At 43.2% G+C, this 22,804-nt stretch overlaps 1 protein-coding gene across 3 annotated transcripts in view; it reads left to right on the forward strand.

The window, feature by feature from the left end:
• The first annotated feature begins 4,289 nt into the window (after positions 1 to 4,289).
• LOC115173010 (tandem C2 domains nuclear protein) overlaps positions 4,290 to 22,804 on the forward strand; it is a 32,688-nt gene continuing 14,173 nt past the window's right edge. For 2 of the 3 annotated variants that reach the window (XM_029730969.1, XM_029730970.1), the window contains exons 1-9: positions 4,290 to 4,479; positions 4,774 to 4,844; positions 5,807 to 6,004; positions 8,717 to 8,851; positions 11,679 to 11,761; positions 12,661 to 12,742; positions 16,099 to 16,208; positions 17,121 to 17,237; positions 20,953 to 21,144. In XM_029730969.1, coding sequence (XP_029586829.1) covers positions 4,775 to 4,844; positions 5,807 to 6,004; positions 8,717 to 8,851; positions 11,679 to 11,761; positions 12,661 to 12,742; positions 16,099 to 16,208; positions 17,121 to 17,237; positions 20,953 to 21,144 — 987 coding nt within the window. In that variant the 5' untranslated portion in view covers positions 4,290 to 4,479; position 4,774. The remainder of the gene's footprint in view (positions 4,480 to 4,773; positions 4,845 to 5,806; positions 6,005 to 8,716; positions 8,852 to 11,678; positions 11,762 to 12,660; positions 12,743 to 16,098; positions 16,209 to 17,120; positions 17,238 to 20,952; positions 21,145 to 22,804) is intronic. The other variant, XM_029730971.1, reaches the window with a different exon arrangement.

Below are 22,804 nucleotides of genomic sequence, written 5' to 3' on the forward strand. Positions count from 1 at the left end.
ATAAACACCATGGGACCACGTAGCCATCACACCGCTCAGGAAGGAGACGCGTCCTGTCTCCGAGAGATGAACGTACTTTGGTGCGAAAAGTGCAAATCAATCCCAAAACCACAGCAAAGGACCTTGTGAAGATGCTGGAGGAAACAGGTACAAAAGTATCTATATCCACAGTAAAACGAGTCCTATATCGACATAACCTGAATGGCCGCTTAGTAAGGAAGAAGCCACTGGTCCAAAACCGCCATAAAAAAGCCAGACTACAGTTTGTAACTGCATATGGGGACAAAGATCGTACATTTTGGAGAAATGTCCTCTGGTCTGATGAAACAAAAATAGAACTGTTTGGCCATCGTTATGTTCAGAGGAAAAATGGGAGGCTTGCAAGCCAAAAAACACCATCCCAACCGTGAAGCACGGGGGTGGCAGCATCATGTTGTGGGGGTGCTTTGCTGCAGGAGGGACTGGTGCACTTCACAAAATAGATGGCATTCTGAGGAAAATGATGTGGATATATTGAAGCAACATCTCAAGACATCAGTCAGGAAGTTAAAGCTTGGTCGCAAATGGTCTTCCAAATGGACAACGACCCCAAGCATACTACCAAAGTTGTGGCAAAATGGCTTAAGGACAACAAAGTCAGGGTATTGGAGTGGCCATCACAAAGCCCTGACCTCAATCTTATAGAAAATTTGTGGGCAGAACTGAAAAAGCGTGTGCGAGCAAGGAGGCCTACAGACCTGACTCAGTTACACCAGCTCTGTCAGGAGGAATGGGCCAAAATTCACCCAACTTATTGTGGGAAGCTTGTGGAAGGCTACCCGAAACATTTGACCCAAGTTATAAAATGTAAAGGTAATGCTAGCAAATACTAATTGAGTGTATGTAAACTTCTAACCCACTGGGAATGTGATGAAAGAAATAAAAGCTGAAATAAAAGCTGAAATAAATCATTCTCTCAACTATACTGCTCAAAAAAATAAAGGGAACACTTAAACAACACAATGTAACTCCAAGTCAATCACACTTCTGTGAAATCAAACTGTCCACTTAGGAAGCAACACTGATTGACAATAAATTTCACATGCTGTTGTGCAAATGGAATAGACAACAGGTGGAAATTATAGGCAATTAGCAAGACACCCCCAATAAAGGAGTGGTTCTGCAGGTGGTAACCACAGACCACTTCTCAGTTCCTATGCTTCCTGGCTGATGTTTTGGTCACTTTTGAATGCTGGCGGTGCTTTCACTCTAGTGGTAGCATGAGACGGAGTCTACAACCCACACAAGTGGCTCAGGTAGTGCAGCTCATCCAGGATGGCACATCAATGCGAGCTGTGGCAAGAAGGTTTGCTGTGTCTGTCAGCGTAGTGTCCAGAGCATGGAGGCGCTACCAGGAGACAGGCCAGTACATCAGGAGACATGGAGGAGGCCGTAGGAGGGCAACAACCCAGCAGCAGGACCGCTACCTCCGCCTTTGTGCAAGGAGGAGCAGGAGGAGCACTGCCAGAGCCCAGCAAAATTACCTCCAGGAGGCCACAAATGTGCATGTGTCTGCTCAAAACGGTCAGAAACAGACTCCATGAGGGTGGTATGAGGGCCCAACGTCCACAGGTGGGGGTTGTGCTTACTACCCAACACCGTGCAGGTCGTTTGGCATTTGCCAGAGAACACCAAGATTGGCAAATTCGCCACTGGCGCCTTGTGCTCTTCACAGATGAAAGCAGGTTCACACTGAGCACATGTGACAGACGTGACAGAGTCTGGAGACGCCGTGGAGAACGTTCTGCTGCCTGCAACATCCTCCAGCATGATCGGTTTGGCGGTGGGTCAGTCATGGTGTGGGGTGGCATTTCTTTGGGGGGCCGCACAGCCCTCCATGTGCTCGCCAGAGGTAGCCTGACTGCCATTAGGTACCGAGATGAGATCCTCAGACCCCTTGTGAGACCATATGCTGGTGCGGTTGGCCCTGGGTTCCTCCTAATGCAAGACAATGCTAGACCTCATGTGGCTGGAGTGTGTCAGCAGTTCCTGCAAGAGGAAGGCATTGATGCTATGGACTGGCCCGCCCGTTCCCCAGACCTGAATCCAATTGAGCACATCTGGGACATCATGTCTCGCTCCATCCACCAATGCCACGTTGCACCACAGACTGTCCAGGAGTTGGCGGATGCTTTAGTCCAGGTCTGGGAGGACATCCCTCAGGAGACCATCCGCCACCTCATCAGGAGCATGCCCAGGCATTGCAGGGAGGTCATATAGGCACGTGGAGGCCACACACACTACTGAGCCTCATTTTGACTTGTTTTAAGGATATTACATCAAAGTTGGATCAGCCTGTAGTGAGTGTGACTCCAAATCCAGACCTCCATGGGTTGATAAATTGGATTTCCATTGATTATTTTTGTGTGATTTTGTTGTCAGCACATTCAACTATGTAAAGAAAAAAGTATTAACCTCTACGGGCCACGGGGGCAGTATTGAGAATTTTGAAAAAAATATGTGCACATTTTTAACTGCCTCCTACACCAACTCAGAAGCTAGGATATGCATATTATTAACACATTCGGATAGAAAACACTCTGAATTTTCTAAAACAGTTTGAATGGTGTCTGTAAGTATAACAAAACTCATATTGCAGGCAAAAACCTGTGAAAAATAGATTAAAAAAAATGAGAATTTTGTGACTGTACTATTTAGTGTCATTGTTTTAAAGATACCACAGTGAGAAAGGATTCAGTTCGCAACTCCTACTGCTTCCACTAGATGTCAACGATCTCTAGAAAGTTGTTGGAAGCATCTGTGATAAATACAGACCGAATTAGAAAGCTTACAAGTTGACACGTCATCACTTCATTTTTTGCGCCTGCGCATGAATCTGAGAAGAGTGCCTTTGTCATTATCGTTTATTCTAGACACTTGATAGGTTGTGTGAAAATATTACTGATGTTTACTGATGTTTCACGTTAAAAATGGACCAAAAGATTAATGCTAAACAACGTTTGACATGTTTGAACAAACATAAATAGATTATTTACTAGTTTTTTTTTAGCTTTTCGGCGTGACTTTACACTGCCCACCTCATTTTGTGGGAGCCTACTGAACGCTAACTATTTGGACATAAATTATGAACTTTGTCAAAAGAAACCACATTTGTTCTGGACCTGGGATCGCTGGCAGCGCCTTCTGATGGAGATAATCAAAGGTAAGGGGATATTTAGAATGTTATTATCGATATTAGATGATGCTAATGCTAACGGTATAGCTTAGCTTAGCTTATAGCTTAGCTTATGTTGTTAGCATAGTACCCAGTTTATAGCAAAATGTGATTTCCCAGTAAAGTTATTTTGAGATCTGGCCATTCGGTAGCAATTACGAGATGATAATATATTATTCTTTGAATGACAATATTATAATTTACCAATGTTTTCGAATAGTAATTCCGTGATTTGTAATGCTGGATTCACTGGGAGCATTCGAGCCGAAAAAAATTCTGAATTTCACCGTGACTGTAAATGCTGTTTTTGGATATAAATATGAACTTGATGGAACTAAAAATGCATGTATTGTCTAACATAATGTCCTATGAGTGTCATCTGATGCAGATTGTCAAAGGTAAGTGCATAATTCTAGCTAGTTTTCTGTCTGTTGATGCCCTTCTTTGAATTGGCTAAACATTACACACAGCTATTGTCAATGTACTCTCCTCACATAACCTAACTTTATGCATTCTCCGTAAAGCCTCTGAAAATCGGACAGCGTGGTTAGATTTAGGAGATATATCTTTCAAATGGAGGAAAATAGTTGATTATTTGATTATTTGAAATGATTACTCTTGCAGTTTTGAATTCCCCGCCATGGTCACATGACAATGAATCCCAATACCGGGATAAGATCCTGGCCTCAACAGGTTTAAGATTATTTCATTCATTCAGATCTAGGATGGGTTATTTTAGTGTTCCCTTTATTTTTTTGAGCAGTGTATTATTCTGACATTTCACATTCTTAAACTAAAGTGATCCTAACAGACCTAAGACAGGGAATTTTTACTCGGATTAAATGTCAGGAATTGTGAAAAACTGAGTTTAAATGTATTTGGCTAAGGTGTATGTAAACTTCCCACTTCAAGTGTATGCAGATAAAGTTGAAGACTATTGTCTGTTCTTTATTAAGGAAGCAATTGAGAGTCTCCTGTTTGTTTGTTCTCTTTGTTCAGAGAAGGAAGCTTGTGGTGTTTTTTCCGAGAATGTCTTGTTGAAGGGCATTCCCCTTGAGACAGAGAGTAGGTGTGTGTGTGAGAGAGTGCGTGCCAACACTGGTCAACCAGCACTATAATAGACAGGCACTAGGACCCAACACTAATCTGAGGTTCCAGAGGAGGTTTCCCAGATCAAAACAGACTGGCAGAATTCCCACTATTCCACCTGTATTCCCGGCGAGATAACCGTTCTGCGTATTCCAGGCGGGATAAACGCTTTGCAGGTATTTAGAAGTTGTTTTGTTTTGGTTGATCCGATTATTGAGAGATTATAATAGTTCTTTATTGTTATAGGTATCTTATTGTTACTACATTTTCTAGATATTGATCTATTTTCATCGTAAGATATAGCTGACTACTGTCTATTCATTTCATGAAGTATTCTGTGGTCCCCCAAAAAATTGTCAATTATAAATTAATGAGAGTATAGTTATGAGACTCTTTCAGAGGTAACTTGCCTCCTGTGCTTAATGTTGCACTCTGCTTTAATGTCGACTCTGATTTCGACCCTGTTACAGCATGGCAATGGAATGCATCAATAGCTGCTTCAAAAGCTTCCTAGGCAAAGACAAGGCAATCGAACAGCAAGGTAAATTGTTAACTTTATAAATATAAAAAATATTCTTAACTATACTGGATTATTCCGTGTGTTATAGCCTTACATCCTTCTGACAATTGTTTGTTAAATAAAATAGATTTGAGAACAAAACACCATTTTGTTTTACTTTATAAAATAAGTGGGATATAAACTATACTGAACAAAAATTTAAACGCAACATGTAAAGTGTTGGTCCCATGTTTCATGAGCTGAAATAAAAGATCCCAGAAATGTTCCCTACGCACAAAAAGCTTATTTCTCTCAAATGTTGTGCACAAATTTGTTTACATCCCTGTTAGTGAGCATTTCTCCTTTGCCAAGATAATCCATCCACCTGACAGGTGTGGCATATCAAGATGCTGATTAAAACAGCATGAACATTACACAGGTGCACCTTGTGCTGGGGACAATAAAATGCCACTCTAAAATGTGCAGTTTTGTCACACAACGCAATGCCACAGATGTCTAAAGTTTTGAGGGAGCGTGCAATTGGCATGCTGACTGCAGGAATGTCCACCGGAGCTGTTGCCAGAGAATTGAATGTTCATTTCTCTACCATAAGCCGTCTCCAACGTTGTTTTAGAGAATTTGGCAGTACGTCCAACCGGCCTCACAACGTGTAACCATGCCAACCCAGGACCTCCACACCCGGCTTCTTCACCTGGGGGATAATCTGAGACCAGACACCCGGACAGCTGATGCAATTGAGGAGTATTTCTGTCTGTAATGAAGCCCTTTTGTGGGGAAAAAGTCATTCTGATTGGCTGGGCCATCGCTGGCTCTGCCCAGTCATGTGAAATCCATAGATTAGGACCTCATTCATTTATTTCAATTGACTGATTTCCTTAAATCAGCTGTAAACTCAGTAAAATCATTGAAATTGTTGCATGTTGCATTTTGATATTTTTTTGTTCAGTATATTTGAACTGATCTATGTATGTCCTACTCTGTAGTGATAACGGTGAAGATGTCCCCTGCCAGAGCCATCTCAGGTGACCCCAGGAAGAGTGTAGGGGTATCGGAGGACTATCTCCTCTCTAAACTTCCCCCGGGAGGGAAAGGCGTTCCTTTTGTCATCCCCACGTTCAAACCTTCCTACGTCCAACCGCCAGGCTCACGTTACCTCGGCTACCTGACACCGTGGAGACACAGTACGAACCAAATCAATCAATGTTTTTTTTTTTTTTGTGAAAATCAATATAAAACCGTGTTTTATTACTAAGGGACACTTCTAAATGTACATGTTTTACTATATAATGTCTTCCACATAGCCACATTTTCCTAGTCTTCTTACATGCTCCTTCCCTATCAAGGTGTTTTGGTACTTCCCTTATGCACCATGCTTTTCTGCACGCTTAACTATACAGTCAACTCTATCCTGCCCTCTATCAATAGTGACGATGGTGGTAGGTGAACCTTTTGTCCAGATCTGCAATAGGTTAATTAACTAGCAATCTTACCACACATAAAATCATTCAAATATGCACACGTTTTCTATCTAAACGCCACAAGAACATAGAGGGATGGCTGATAGGCAGCGGAGAGGCCAGGTGAGGCATTACGCAATTATTAAGAACAGTCAAGACATGAGAGACACAGCTCAAAAAGCTCCTCTATTGATCTTGTTTATTAAAGCCTTACGCATGTAATTTACTATATATGCATAGGGTGTTTACATAAGGTGTTTACATAAGGTGTTTGCCTTTCATGCCAGTGACTCGGTTTCACTTCCTTGTCCTGCCTTTCGCTACATTGGTGTCAGGAGTGAGAACGGCGTCCTTTGGAACGCACGGTTCGGACGTGCTATGGGGCTGAGTAGTCGAAGCACAGGGACGCGCCTTCGAGCACAGAGGGGGCAGTGTAGAAAAACTCGCTATATGAGCCACATTACAATTCCCAGCAAGTGGGTTAAGCCTACTGGCGTGATGTATAGGGTGTTTCACGCCAGCGACGCGGGTTGTATTCCCTGCCCCGGCGTTCGCTACTATACCAAAAGGCTAAACATCTGTTGGTGAGGTCGCTAGGTGATGTTACAAGAAGTTGTTTAGTATTATTACAAATGGTACAGTTTTTTTTCCCTCCCCTGCTGGCTCGCATCACTTTTACAGTTAATGACATTTTTATGGCCTTAGGGACAGTAAAACTATCCTACCTAGACTACAACACCACAATCTAATTCATATTTGCATTATTGTTTTTCAAGTGAGTACAATTCTACTCTAGGCTGTAAACTGCAGTGAAAACGCCAATTTTAAACAATAGCATTATTTGAATGTTTCGTTCCGTTTGGATCAGTTGTAGGTCTACTCTCTCGACAGATTATAAAGTCTAGAAAAGCACAGGACAGTCTGGCTGTATTTTTTTACTTCTGATACTGTCGCGTTGTCTGTTGCGGACCATCATTCTCCCAAGTCGTCCAATATAGTGTAGACACATAGACCTATGTGTGGCTCAGTTGGTAGAGCATGGTGTTTACAACGGCAGCGTTGTGGGTTCGATTCCTATGGGGGACCAGTACGGGGAAAAAATGTATGAAATGTATGATTCCAGCAGGCTTAGTTATTCAGGGGTATAGCTTAACTTCCATTCTGCCTCTTTTCTGATCCGATCGGCTATTCCTCGGCCTTGAACCTAACCTAACGCTTCAATATAGCCTACATATTTGTCATTAACTTCTAAATGCCCACACCAGTAGAAATCCATTTTTATTTTCAAGCTGAGTCAAAGTATGACGTATTTGGGCTTGAAGTGACAACCCGAACTGTCAGCTTGGTGCAAATTCTTGCCAATGGTGTGTCTTTTCCTATGAAATAACGTGTCCATCATTTTTCTTAGCTTCCAGTACATTTCGTTTCAGGGCTGGGTTTTATTTGAATGGTACCACCCACCAGCATGGCACTGTTTATTCATTAATCAGGTACACCTGCAAAGTTTGCGAGTCGCCAGCGAAGATGGGGGGAATGAATGAATATAGTTCACTCAGGCCTTTTACCGTTCAGTAATTTTTAAAAGGGACGGGTCTCCCATAGACACCAATGTAATAGCAGCTGGGTCTGGTCTACTTAGTACATTGACTTTCATTTGAACCAGATAAAAACAAACAGCTGGAGTCTCGCTTCCTCTCCCGTCTTTGGCTACAGTTTTCTTTTGTTGCCGTAGTCTAAACTTGGCATCTTCACCTTTTTCCCCACCAGATAATTATCATAATCCATTGGATAATTTGGCAAGTTTCACGTATTTTTTTTTCGCTAGTCTGTATTAAAAAAAATATATATATACACACTGAGTATAGGAAACATTAAGGGCACTTGCTCTTTCCATGACGTAGACTGACCAGGTGAATCCAGGTGAAAACTATGATCCCTTATTGATGTCACTTGTTAAATCCACTTCAATCAGCGTAGATGAAGGAGAGGAGACGGGTTAATAAAGAAGGATTTTTTTAAGCCTTGAGACATGGATTGTGTCATTCAGAGGGTGAATGGACAAGACTAAATATGTACGTGTCTTTGAATGAGGTATGTTAGTCGGTGCCAGGCGCACTGGTTTGTGTCAAGAACTGCAACGCTGCTGGGTTTTTCCACGCATAACAGTTTCCCGTGTGTATCAAGAATGGTTCACCACCCAAAGGACATCCAGCCAAATTGAGTGTATAAGACTCAGTGTATAAGACCATTTTATAAATGGTAAAATTGCGTGTGATATGATTGCATTTTTAACCAGAATCAAACTGTCTCTAATATCACAATAATGTACCTACTGTGTATTTATTATGTTGATAAATTCTGTGTACCCCAGGTTTAGGTGATGTGTCCTGTAACTTCTGACCTGTGACCTCTAACCTTTGTGTACCCCGGGTTCAGCCAGTAGCGCCTATGCAGATAGGAAGGCTGAGCTGTCAGGGGCCAATCACATCGTCTATAACCCTGACTCCTCCCCCAACATGTGTCCCGGGACAACACCACACAGCACCCTGGAAAAGACTCCCTGTGGATCAGGTGTGTACTGTAATATCACCCTAACACTGTACTGTAATATCATCCTAACCCTGTACTGTAATATTACCCTGTACTGTAATATCACCCTAACCCTGTACTGTATTATCACCCTGTACTGTAATATCACCCTGTACTGTAATATCACCCTAACCCTGTACTGTAATATCACCCTAACCCTGTACTGTAATATCACCCTAACACTGTACTGTAATATCACACTAACCCTGTACTGTAATATCACCCTAACCCTGTACTGTAATATCACACTAACCCTGTACTGTAATATCACCCTAACACTAACCCTGTACTGTAATATCACACTAACCCTGTACTGTAATATCACACTAACCCTGTGCTGTAATATCACACTAACCCTGTACTGTAATATTACCCTGTACTGTAATATCACCCTAACCCTGTACTGTAATATCACCCTAACCCTGTACTGTAATATCACCCTAACACTGTACTGTAATATCACCCTAACCCTGTACTGTAATATCACCCTAACACTAACCCTGTACTGTAATATCACCCTAACCCTGTACTGTAATATCACCCTAACCCTGTACTGTAATATCACACTAACCCTGTACTGTAATATCACCCTAACCCTGTACTGTAATATCACCCTAACCCTGTACTGTAATATCACCCTAACACTAACCCTGTACTGTAATATCACCCTGTACTGTATTATCACCCTAACACTAACCCTGTACTGTAATATCACCCTAACACTAACCCTGTACTGTAATATCACCCTGTACTGTAATATCACCCTAACCCTATACTGTAATATCACCCTAACACTGTAATATCACCCTAACACTGTAATATCACCCTAACCCTGTACTGTAATATCACCCTAACACTGTAATATCACCCTAACCCTGTACTGTAATATCACCCTAACACTAACCCTGTACTGTAATATCACCCTAACCCTGTACTGTAATATCACCCTAACCCTGTACTGTAATATCACCCTAACCCTGTACTGTAATATCACCCTGTACTGTAATATCACCCTAACCCTGTACTGTAATATCACCCTTACTGTAATATCACCCTGTACTGTAATATCACCCTAACCCTGTGCTGTAATATCACCCTAACACTGTACTGTAATATCACCCTAACCCTGTACTGTAATATCACCCTAACCCTGTACTGTAATATCACCTAACCCTGTACTGTAATATCACCCTAACCCTGTACTGTATTATCACCCTAACCCTGTACTGTAATATCACCTTAACCCTGTACTGTAATATCACCCTAACCCTGTACTGTAATATCACCCTAACCCTGTACTGTAATATCACCCTGTACTGTAATATCACCCTAACCCTGTACTGTAATATCACCCTAACACGAACCTTGTACTGTAATAAGTGCACGGTATGAGCTTGATGCTCCTTTCCAATAAATATCAAGGGTCTGATTCTAGTGACATGATGATCGATGCTTGACTGCCGTTTGACAAAGAAAAATGTTCTTGCTGCTCTGACCAAAATAATCTCATAATGTAGACTGACTACCGTTATCTGGGAGTTGTTGTCTAGAGAGCGTGTACCAAGACCTGAGTAGGCACATTTGCTATTTAACGGAACAGTTTTTGTAATAAAACTATCCGTAAAGTTGAAAATGCGATTGGAAAAAATATTAGATTTCTATTCGGTACATAAAAAAAAAAGGAAATTTTGTTGGCGTTATATCACGCACAGATTAAAAAAAAAGAAAAATCTGCAACAAGTCAGTTTGGTGGAAACAGTTTGGTGGGAAAAATGACATATATTCCTTATGCAGATTTGAGAACATTAGCATACAAATCTGTCGCTAATTGGATGGAACTCTAGGTACTGTTTTCCAATATTTTGAATCTGAGCTTTAGATTTTTCTAAATTTTCGACAGTTTGCGGTTATCTGCCCTTCCCATTATTTTAGCGTTATGGATATAGTGTGAGGAGAGACCAGGACCTCTGAATCAGGTGTTAAACTAGAATATCAGAAAAATTTAATAGAAAATCATCACACTAAGAAAAGGTTCACAGTGTATCATTTAGATTTACATTTACATTTTAGTCATTTAGCAGACGCTCTTATCCAGAGCAACTTACAGTAGTGAATACATACATTTCATACAATTTCATACATTTTTTTTTTTTTTTCTGTGCTGGCCCCCTGTGGGAATCAAACCCACAACCCTGGTGTTGCAAACACCATGCTCTACCAACTGAGATATTCCTGTGTCTTTTAAGTACCGTTAACTGTTGGCTTGGCTTTCACGTTGGTATAAATCCTCTTGGTTGGCTTGGCTTTCACGTTGGTATAAATCCTCTTGGTTGGCTTGGCTTTCACGTTGGTATAAATCCTCTTGGTTGGCTTGGCTTTCACGTTGGTATAAATCCTCTTGGTTGGCTTTCACGTTGGTATAAATCCTCTTGGTTGGCTTGGCTTTCACGTTGGTATAAATCCTCTTGGTTGGCTTGGCTTTCACGTTGGTATAAATCCTCTTGGTTGGCTTGGCTTTCACGTTGGTATAAATCCTCTTGGTTGGCTTGGCTTTCACGTTGGTATAAATCCTCTTGGTTGGCTTGGCTTTCACGTTGGTATAAATCCTCTTGGTTGGCTTGGCTTTCACGTTGGTATAAATCCTCTTGGTTGGCTTGGCTTTCACGTTGGTATAAATCCTCTTGGTTGGCTTGGCTTTCACGTTGATATAAATCCTCTTGGTTGGCTTGGCTTTCACGTTGGTATAAATCCTCTTGGTTGGCTTGGCTTTCACGTTGGTATAAATCCTCTTGGTTGGCTTGGCTTTCAGGTGGGAATATGAAGACTGGAAGACAGAGTCTGAGTAAATCCATGTTTGATCTGTCCAACTCCAGCCCTCACAACCACATACAGGTGAGGTTTTATGTTATGTAATATTTATTGTAATATTTATTTAACTCGGCACCCGCGAAACCACACAGTAAACCAAGCCTAACGCCTAACCTACGAGCTGCCATACCTATTTCTGTCCTCGTAAATCATTGTGCGTCACTTGTATCATCAATGTTTTCATTGACCGTTACTCAACTCGCTGTCTGTAAAAGACGGAGCAAATCTCTGTTGATTGTGTTAAATGAAGTGGAAATCAATCACATTCATATGTAGTGTATTACAAAGGGTTTGGTTAGGGCTGTCTGGGTGGGGTTCTCTTAGCTGTATTAGTAAAGGATATGGTGTAGTACTGTATCGTATTCGCGTGTCATCAACAACCCATTGGTTACCAGGTGTATATATATATATATATATATATATATATATATATATATATATATATATATATATATATATATATATATATCGATAGTGAAGCTGTTATGAATACTCCGTATCTCGTGTCTCGCCCCAAAACCACAAGAAACATTACAATCTCTCGTACAGAACCTCGTCTTAAATAACGTGATAGGCTTCAGTGCTGCACGTGCTTCCGTCTGAACATATAGTACTCCTGAGTTGTATTCCAAATGGCATTATATTGCCTTTATAGTGACCTATGGGCCTTGGTCAAAAGTAGCGCAAGTAGTTTTTTGGGCTGTCCTTCGTGTGTTGTATTGTTTTTATATAACGTCTTATTGGGGAAACTACCTTTACAACTGTTGCTATGTTTAGTGTAATTATACATACCGGTAGATAATAATAATACAGAGGCTGTTTGAGTATCCTGTTCATGTCTTGTTGACTTTCTCTTGATATCATGCAATATTATCTCTGTGTTTTGTTGCGACATTGCGTCCACTGTGTTTATCCCGATGCAGCGTTACGACAGTGTGTCCAACGTACAGAGCAGCAGTGCTTCATCCTCCAAGAGGGACTCCCTGGAGAGCAGCCGTAGTCTTGGTAACCATTACACACACACACACACACACACACACACACACCAGGGTTTGACATAAATCACATTTCGCTTATGGTAATGAATCCGAACAGAACACGCAACTCATCTAATGAAGCAGTCAATTTCAAACATTTGCCAAAATGCAATTCACGGAAAAACACCATTCCAAACAGCACACCTGGAAAAAACACCATTCCAAACAGCACACCTGGGGAAAACACCATTCCAAACAGCACACCTGGAAAAAACACCATTCCAAACAGCACACCTGGAAAAAACACCATTCCAAACAGCACACCTGGGAAAAACACCATTCCAAACAGCACACCTGGGAAACACCATTCCAAACAGCACACCTGGAAAAAACACCATTCCAAACAGCACACCTGGAAAAAACACCATTCCAAACAGCACACCTGGGAAAAACACCATTCCAAACAGCACACCTGGGAAACACCATTCCAAACAGCACACCTGGGAAAAACACCATTCCAAACAGCACACCTGGGAAACACCATTCCAAACAGCACACCTGGGAAAAACACCATTCCAAACAGCACACCTGGGAAAAACACCATTCCAAACAGCACACCTGGAAAAAACACCATTCCAAACAGCACACCTGGAAAAAACACCATTCCAAACAGCACACCTGGGAAAACACCATTCCAAACAGCACACCTGGAAAAAACACCATTCTAAACAGCACACCTGGAAAAAACACCATTCTAAACAGCACACCTGGAAAAAACACCATTCTAAACAGCACACCTGGAAAAAACACCATTCCAAACAGCACACCTGGAAAAAACACCATTCTAAACAGCACACCTGGAAAAAACACCATTCCAAACAGCACACCTGGAAAAACACCATTCTAAACAGCACACCTGGAAAAAACACCATTCTAAACAGAGCACGTGATAGAGGTTCCATATGTGACAGATTAAAATCTGTGTTAGAAACTTAGAAAGTAGGGGAATCTAAAGATGCAACAACTAGTATGGGTTGATAATATGTCTAGGATTGTGCCTTTGGCTTCTGAACAACGAAAGAAAGGTGATATGAAAACCAATACACTCTTAGAATTTTATCTCCCAAAAGGTTTCTTTGGCTGTCCCCATAGAATAACCCCTTTTGGTTCCAGGTAGAACCCTTTTTGGTTCCCGGTAGAACTCTTTTGGGTTCCATGTAGAACCCTCTGTGGAAAGGGTTCTACCTGGAACCAACAAGGGTTCTACCTGGAACCAAAAAGGGTTCTTCAAAGGGTTCTCCTATGGGGACAGCCGAAGAATAATTTCCGTTTCTAGATAGCACCATTTTTTCTAAGAGTGCAAAACAGGAGTGAAATGGCAGAACAGTGGGTCCAATTGGTAAGTAAATGGAAATACATTTGCTGAAATTATATAATTACTCCTGTCTATACAGAAATAAATTAAATCATTCAAAATACCAGAAAGCATCAAGAATCATTAGCTTCTTTTGAAAGCCTGCAATTTGGTCAGTGTGCTTGGCAACAGGCCTAGCCGATTACTGAGTTGGACTGTCAGTGATATGCATCTAAGGTATGTGAAGATAATGTGTCTTAAGTATAATTTAAAATGTTGAGACAAGAAGAAGGGGAGGAGTGGAGATATAGGAGAGTCTCTCTCCAGAATGGCTCAGCAGGGCAGGGGTGTGTGGTAAAGATATAGGAGAGTCTCTCTCCAGAATGGCTCAGCAGGGCAGGGGTGTGTGGTAAAGATATAGGAGAGTCTCTCTCCAGAATGGCTCAGCAGGGCAGGGGTGTGTGGTAAAGATATAGGAGAGTCTCTCTCCAGAATAGCTCAGCTGTCTCCCCCAATGAAATGTTTTTAGAAAAGGTGTGTTTTTTTTAAGGACCGGGCTATGCTGTTGCCTGCACTTGAGTGGTGAATGGGAGGCAGCTTCAATTACCAGTTGAGAAATAAAACGAGCAGCTCTTTTTAATCATACACCAAAACTGTTTTTGACATTCAATTGCATTTAGTGTTGTTGCATAATGAATGGACTTGTAAAAGCACATGTTTTACTCCAGCTGAGGAGCAGCAGGAGAAATCCCCTTAAAATAGGCTATGTATGCTATGCGAGCATTATATTTGCGTTGGATAAATAATATAGGCCTAAATGATGACTAACCAAAATACACACAGGCCAATTTAATTCCACTAAATTATGCAAATGAACAGATAGACCAAGAAGAATGGCGGTCAGGTGTATTTCCATCAATGAATTAGAAGCATTATTTTGCAATGGGATATTTTTTTCTCCCAGTCATTTAGGCCAGCAAAATAAATTAAAAACTGTCAAAAGCCGAAAACGGAAACAACTAATTTTCTAACTGTTTCTTCTGGAGGGAAATAGAAAAGGCCTTATCCTACAGCCCTGTGAATGACTGAGTCGGACTGTGATCATTCTGCTTCCTGTATGACTGACTGAGTTGGATTGTGTCAGTGTTTGTCTATGGAGATTGCATGGCTGTGTGCTCGATTTTATACACCTGTCAGCAACGGGTGTGGCTGAAAAAGCCAAATCCATTAATTGGAAGGGGTGTCCACATGGTATAAGTCAAACATACACACACAACAATATACAACAAACTCAAGAATTCCACATTGCAGATCGATATTCAAACAAACACTCATGAGTTCTGTGCAGCAGCATATTACCCCGCATCCCACTGCTGGCTTGCTTCTGAAGCTTAACAGGGTTGGTCCTGGTCCATCCCTGGATGGGAGACCAGATGCTGCTGGAAGTGGCGTTGGAGGGCCAGTAGGAGGCACTGTTTCCTCTGGTCTAAAATAAATATCTCAACGCCCCAGGGCAGTGATTGGGGACATTGCCCTGTGTTGGGTTCCTTCTTTCAGATGGGACGTTAAACGGGTGTCCTGGCTTTCTGTGGTCACTAAAGATCACATGGCACTCATTGTAAGAGTAGGTGTGTTAACCCCCGGTGTCCTGGCTAAACTCTGAATCTGTCCCTCATACCATCATGGCCACCTAATCATCTCCAGCTTCCAGTTGGCTCATTCATCCTCCCTCCTCTCCCCTGTAACTATTCCCCAGGTTGTTGCTGCTTAAAAAAATATATAGCTTACTCTTAGAAAAAAAAGTGCTGTCTAGAACTGTCCCCATAGAAGAACGTTTTTTGGTTCCAGGTAGAACATTTTTCATTCAATGTAGAACCTTTTCCACAGAAGGTTCTACATGGAACCCAAAAGGCTTCTCCTATGTGGATAGCCCGAAGAAACCTTTTGGAACCCTTTTTTTCTTGGAGTGTAGGTTACAACGTTGTGTTTTCCGTTGAGCTAACGTATGTCTCTGTGTGCTTGTCTTGTAGAGTCCATCACGTTGTCAGGCGATGAGAGGGAGCAGAGAGAGCTGGGGAAGGTGTGTGTCCGGCTGAGTTACCAAGAGGCCCTGGAGCAGGTGTGGATCACGTTGGTACAGGTACGGTTACAGGCCGGGAGGAGGGGTGAGGATGAGGGATTGGGGGACTAAAGGGCCCATTGTACCTGCCTTCGGGGTGGCTGAATGGGTCCTCTGTCTCAGACTGTTGGAACAGAAACCAGAAACCCCATCTCAATATCTCCTCTCTCTTCACAAGTCACTGCTCTGTTAACTTCTGAGAGGTTACTCACTCAAGAGGAATAATGATGAACAACAATTTCCTTTCCAAACAAAACTTAAAATGGTCATAGTCTTCAGACCATATAACAAAACGATCACAAAGTAGATACACTAACAAGTAAATGGCCTGCCACACAAGTCCCTGTATAATAAATACACTATGATACCTAGCCAGCCCTCCAACTCTGTAGCCAGCTCTTCCAACTCTGTAGCCAGACCTCCAACTCAGTAGCCAGACCTCCAGCTCTGTAGCCAGACCTCCAGCTCTGTAGCCAGACCTCTAGCTCTGTAGCCAGACCTTTAATTATGTAGCCAGACCTTTAATTATGTAGCCAGCTCTTCAACTCTGTAGCCAGCCCTCCAGCTCTGTAGCCAGCTCTCCAACTCTGTAGCCAGCTCTCCAACTCTGTAGCCAGCTCTCCAACTCTGTAGCCAGCCCTCCGGCTCTGTAGCCAGCTCTCCAACTCTGTAGCCAGCTCTTCCAACTCTGTAGCCAGCTCTTCCAACTCTGTAGCCAGCTCTTCCAACTCTGTAGCCAGCTCTTCCAACTCTGTAGCCAGCTCTCCAACTCTGTAGCCAGCTCTCCAACTCTGTAGCCAGCTCTCCAACTCTGTAGCCAGCTCTCCAACTCTGTAGCCAGCCCTCCGGCTATATAGCCAGCCCTCCGGCTATGTAGCCAGCCCCCCGGCTATGTAGCCAGACCTCAAATTCTTCTTTCTCTCCTTCTCTCAGTGTAAGGATGTGTCCCTCGTTCAGAACAGCAGTGAGCAGCAGAAGATTAGCTTTAAAGGCATCATCACTATGAGCAAACCAGTACAGTTCAAGAGCTCCATCAAGGAAGGTTCTCCGGTAAGTTATTTAACGCATCCCAACCACATCTTAGCCTGGTACCAGATCTGTTTGTGCTGTCATACCAACTCCTATGATCAGTGATGTAGGAAAGACAATACAAACAGATCTGGCACCAGGTAACTCTATGTACTGTACAGTACTGTAACTCCAGTCACATCCAGATAGACTATCATCAGCCTGGTGGTCCCATACCTGTTTGTGTTTGTTGGCCAATAGCAAACGTCTATAGGTGTTGTCATGCAATGACCATAGGAGTTAAAAAGACAGCACAAAGATATCTGGAACCAGGCTACTGTAGCATGACCTCACCGATCAAAAAACACTTGACCACTGGAACCAGGCTACTGTAGCATGACCTCACCGTTCTAAAACACTGGACCACTGGAACCAGGTTACTGTAGCATGACCTCACCGTTCTAAAACACTGGACCACTGGAACCAGGCTACTGTAGCATGACCTCACCGTTCTAAAACACTGGACCACTGGAACCAGGCTACTGTAGCATGACCTCACCGTTCTAAAACACTGGACCACTGGAACCAGGCTACTGTAGCATGACCTCACTGTTCTAAAACACTGGACCACTGGAACCAGGCTACTGTATTATGACCTCACCGTTCTAAAACACTGGACCACTGGAACCAGTAGCATGACCTCACCGTTCTAAAACACTGGACCACTGGAACCAGGCTACTGTATTATGACCTCACCGTTCTAAAACACTGGACCACTGGAACCAGTAGCATGACCTCACCGATCTAAAACACTGGACCACTGATGGTCAGTTAACTAATAGCTTTACATCCAATTCCAGTAGCAGTTCTGACTTCCAGTATTCTCCCATTCTAGACATTGGTGATCTGTGTGTTGAATAGAGAGGAAAGGTCTCTGGCAGCTGATCTCATTCCTTCCTCTCCCCTGGCCATTATATACTGCTCAAAAAATAAAGGGAACACTTAAACAACACATCCTAGATCTGAATGAAAGAAATAATCTTATTAAATACTTTTTTCTTTACATAGTTGAATGTGCTGACAACAAAATCACACAAAAATAATCAATGGAAATCCAATTTATCAACCCATGGAGGTCTGGATTTGGAGTCACACTCAAAATTAAAGTGGAAAACCACACTACAGGCTGATCCAACTTTGATGTAATGTCCTTAAAACAAGTCAAAATGAGGCTCAGTAGTGTGTGTGGCCTCCACGTGCCTGTATGACCTCCCTACAACGCCTGGGCATGCTCCTGATGAGGTGGCGGATGGTCTCCTGAGGGATCTCCTCCCAGACCTGGACTAAAGCATCCGCCAACTCCTGGACAGTCTGTGGTGCAACGTGGGGTTGGTGGATGGAGCGAGACATGATGTCCCAGATGTGCTCAATTGGATTCAGGTCTGGGGAACGGGCGGGCCAGTCCATAGCATCAATGCCTTCCTCTTGCAGAAACTGCTGACACACTCCAGCCACATGAGGTCTAGCATTGTCTTGCATTAGGAGGAACCCAGGGCCAACCGCACCAGCATATAGTCTCACAAGGGGTCTGAGGATCTCATCTCGGTACCTAATGGCAGTCAGGCTACCTCTGGCAAGCACATGGAGGGCTGTGCAGCCCCCCAAAGAAATGCCACCCCACACCATGACTGACCCACCGCCAAACCGGTCATGCTGGAGGATGTTGCAGGCAGCAGAACGTTCTCCACGGCGTCTCCAGACTGTCACGTCTGTCACATGTGCTCAGTGTGAACCTGCTTTCATCTGTGAAGAGCACAGGGCGCCAGTGGCACATTTGCCAATCTTGGTGTTCTCTGGCAAATGCCAAACGTCCTGCACGGTGTTGGGCTGTAAGCACAACCCCCACCTGTGGACGTCGGGCCCTCATACCACCTGTTTCAGTATGATATATTGGATAAAGTAATAAAGACAGACACCAATGTCTAGTTCAATAGCCTTGTTCATGCATTGTACAAATCCCTACACGCGGAGTCCGGGGAACAGTCCGGCTAGTCGATTACCTATCAACTAGACTCCGTAACACCACCCTCATGGAGTCTGTTTCTGACCGTTTGAGCAGACACATGCACATTTGTGGCCTGCTGGAGGTCATTTTGCAGGGCTCTGGCAGTGCTCCTCCTGCTCCTCCTTGCACAAAGGCGGAGGTAGCGGTCCTGCTGCTGGGTTGTTGCCCTCCTACGGCCTCCTCCACGTCTCCTGATGTACTGGCCTGTCTCCTGGTAGCGCCTCCATGCTCTGGACACTACGCTGACAGACACAGCAAACCTTCTTGCCACAGCTCGCATTGATGTGCCATCCTGGATGAGCTGCACTACCTGAGCCACTTGTGTGGGTTGTAGACTCCGTCTCATGCTACCACTAGAGTGAAAGCACCTCCAGCATTCAAAAGTGACCAAAACATCAGCCAGGAAGCATAGGAACTGAGAAGTGGTCTGTGGTCCCCACCTGCAGAACCACTCCTTTATTGGGGGTGTCTTGCTAATTGCCTATAATTTCCACCTGTTGTCTATTCCATTTGCACAACAGCATGTGAAATTTATTGTCAATCAGTGTTGCTTCCTAAGTGGACAGTTTGATTTCACAGAAGTGTGATTGACTTGGAGTTACATTGTGTTGTTTAAGTGTTCCCTTTATTTTTTTGAGCAGTATATTACCTGCTCAGTGTCTACGAGTAGGAGAGCCGATATAGGATCAGTTGAGTCTTTTAGATCATAATGAATGAGATGATATGGACAGATCCTAGATAAGAGTCGCCTTCCCTGTAGCTCAGTTGGTAGAGCATGGTGTTTGCAACACCAGGGTTGTGGGTTCGATTCCCACGGGGGGCCAGCACAGAAAAAAATAAAATAAATGTATGAAATGTATGCATTCACTACTGTAAGTCACTCTGGATAAGAGCATCTGCTAAATGACTAAAATGTAAATGTCAATGTAAGAATGAATGAAAGATGATATGGACAGATCCTAGATCAGAATGAATGAAAGATGATATGGACAGATCCTAGATCAGCACTCCTTCGTTAAGATGCTTTGTGGATACAGGCCCAGATCTGACCACCGTCAAGGAAGAGAGAGAGAGATCTCCTCACAACTAAAAATCACTGGCTTTTTTTTTTGTTGTTGTCACTTTATCCTCTTGTCTAGCGTAGTGTTTCTGTTGTTGAGCTGTTGCAGCCCCCGAAGAGTCAGACTGATTTGTTAGGTCTAGAACGAGTTAGTGCCAGTGAATAAAGTGCTATAGCCCAGGGAATCTACGTGAGAACAGGGTTCATTTATTTGCGCTGTTGAGGCTCTTTGCTCCGCTAAAGAGCTACAAGGAAGTAGGCAAATAAGTCAAGAAACAAAGTGATTCTCTTGTAGAAGACTTTCAGACAGAGCCAGAGAGGAATACTGTCTAAGGACTCTATTCAAGCCTTACAGATTCTACAATATGAATGTAAAGGTCCTTTCAGATTGAGCTGACATTTGCAACGTTTTTTTTTTTACCGTGAATGCTGTTCTACACTTCAGCGGGAACATCGCCTTCTACATTTCAATCACGCTGTACAGCTGAACTTCCACGATGTGGATTGAATAGAGCCCTTATCTTCTATCTCCGCTCCCTCCCTCCCTCCCTCCCTCTCTCTCTCCCTCCCTCCCTCCCTCTCTCCCTCCCTCCCTCTCTCTCTCCCTCCCTCCCTCCCTCCCTCCCTCCCAGGACACAGTCTTCATGGAGACCTTTGTGTTTACGTTGCGGTTGCAGCAGCTGCGTTGCTGTGCTCTGGTATTCCGTCTGCAGACCCACCACCCCAGGAAGAGGACGGTGGCAGAGTGTGTCCTCTCCCTCAGACAACTAGGCCCTGAGGAGACACAGCACTGGATGGAGCTCAGCCCCCCCTCCAAGACCACAGTAAGTATGGATTTATACAGCATAGAATGTCTAGAATGTACATTCCAACTCAGTGGCCTTGTGGTTAGTGTCCTGTCCCTGAGATTGGAAGGTTGTGGAGTTCGATCCCTGGCCGAGTTATTAAGATTAAGTTCACTTTATTGGTCAATTGTGCATAAAGGTTCCAACTGAAATGTTACTTCCACTTATAACCCAACCCCTCCAAAAGACACACATACACATACACATACACATACACATACACATACACATACACATACACATACACATACACACACACACAGAGGTTTTGGAAAGGCGTGGGGGGGGGGCAGCTACGTGGTGCCTTGCTTAAGGGCACAACGGCAGGCAATGGCATCTGGGATTTGATACCAGCAACCCTCCGGTTTCCAGCTCACTTCCCGTTAGATTTTTCCCGTCAGACCCGGAATTCGAACCTGGCAACCATCCGGTTGCTGAATAGCCTCTCTAACCGCTATACCAAAAACTCTAAAAATGGGACCTGATTCGTTCCTGCTTGGCACTCAGCATTAAAGATAGACTAGTGTCTGTCCAGGGGGTGTCCTGTTAAATAAAGCTGTCTCACTATAGAAACAGGAGATAGACTAGTGTCCTGTCCAGGGGGTGTACTGGTACATCAAGCTGTCTCACTACAGAAACTGGAGATGGACTAGTGTCCTGTCCAAGGGGTGTCCTGGTAAATAAAGCTGTCTCACTATAGAAACAGGAGATAGACTAGTGTCCTGTCCAGGGGGTGTACTGGTACATCAAGCTGTCTCACTACAGAAACTGGAGATGGACTAGTGTCCTGTCCAGGGGGTGTCCTGGTAAATAAAGCTGTCTCACTATAGAAACAGGAGATAGACTAGTGTCCTGTCCAGGGGGTGTACTGGTACATCAAGCTGTCTCACTACAGAAACTGGAGATGGACTAGTGTCCTGTCCAGGGGGTGTCCTGGTAAATAAAGCTGTCTCACTATAGAAACAGGAGATAGACTAGTGTCCTGTCCAGGGGGTGTACTGGTACATCAAGCTGTCTCACTTACAGAAACATTTTTTTTAAAATTTGTAATACATTTGCAAAAATCTCTAAAAACCTGTTTTCTTTGTCCTTATGGGATATTAAAACATATATATATATAATCCATTTTAGAAAAAGGCTGTAATGTAACAAAAAGTGTAAAAAGTCAAGGGGTCTGAATACTTTCCGAAGACAAATCACATTCTGCCTGTAGTTTGGTGGTGTTGTCGTCGTCTTTGGTCTCTGACCAAGAGGAAATGCCTGTAGAATGGAAAAAGCATATGACTTTGTAATTTAAATATGTAATCTATTCTCTGTGCCTATGCTCTGGGTATCTTCCTATTATCAGGACAGTATGTAAAGAACAAAACTTACGTCTGCCAAGTCATGAAACAATGTTTTTCTTTGTTGATCTATTGCAGGCTGTTAGCATATTGAGGAACATGCCAATATTGATATACCGATGGAGCCTCTCCAGGGTTGCATAATCTGGCAGTGGGGAATTTTTTGAGAAGTTTTACTGAAACAGAAACTGGAGGTGAAAGGTTTCTTGGAAAAAGCCATCAGGCTGAGGTTGGAATTATGAGGTCCAGAAAGTAGGTCCAACCTCAAACAATTCAGGGGAGAAAGAGAGAGAGAG

Source organism: Salmo trutta, chromosome 33, assembly GCF_901001165.1.
Source record: "Salmo trutta chromosome 33, fSalTru1.1, whole genome shotgun sequence".
In the NCBI taxonomy this organism is placed as follows: domain Eukaryota; kingdom Metazoa; phylum Chordata; class Actinopteri; order Salmoniformes; family Salmonidae; genus Salmo; species Salmo trutta.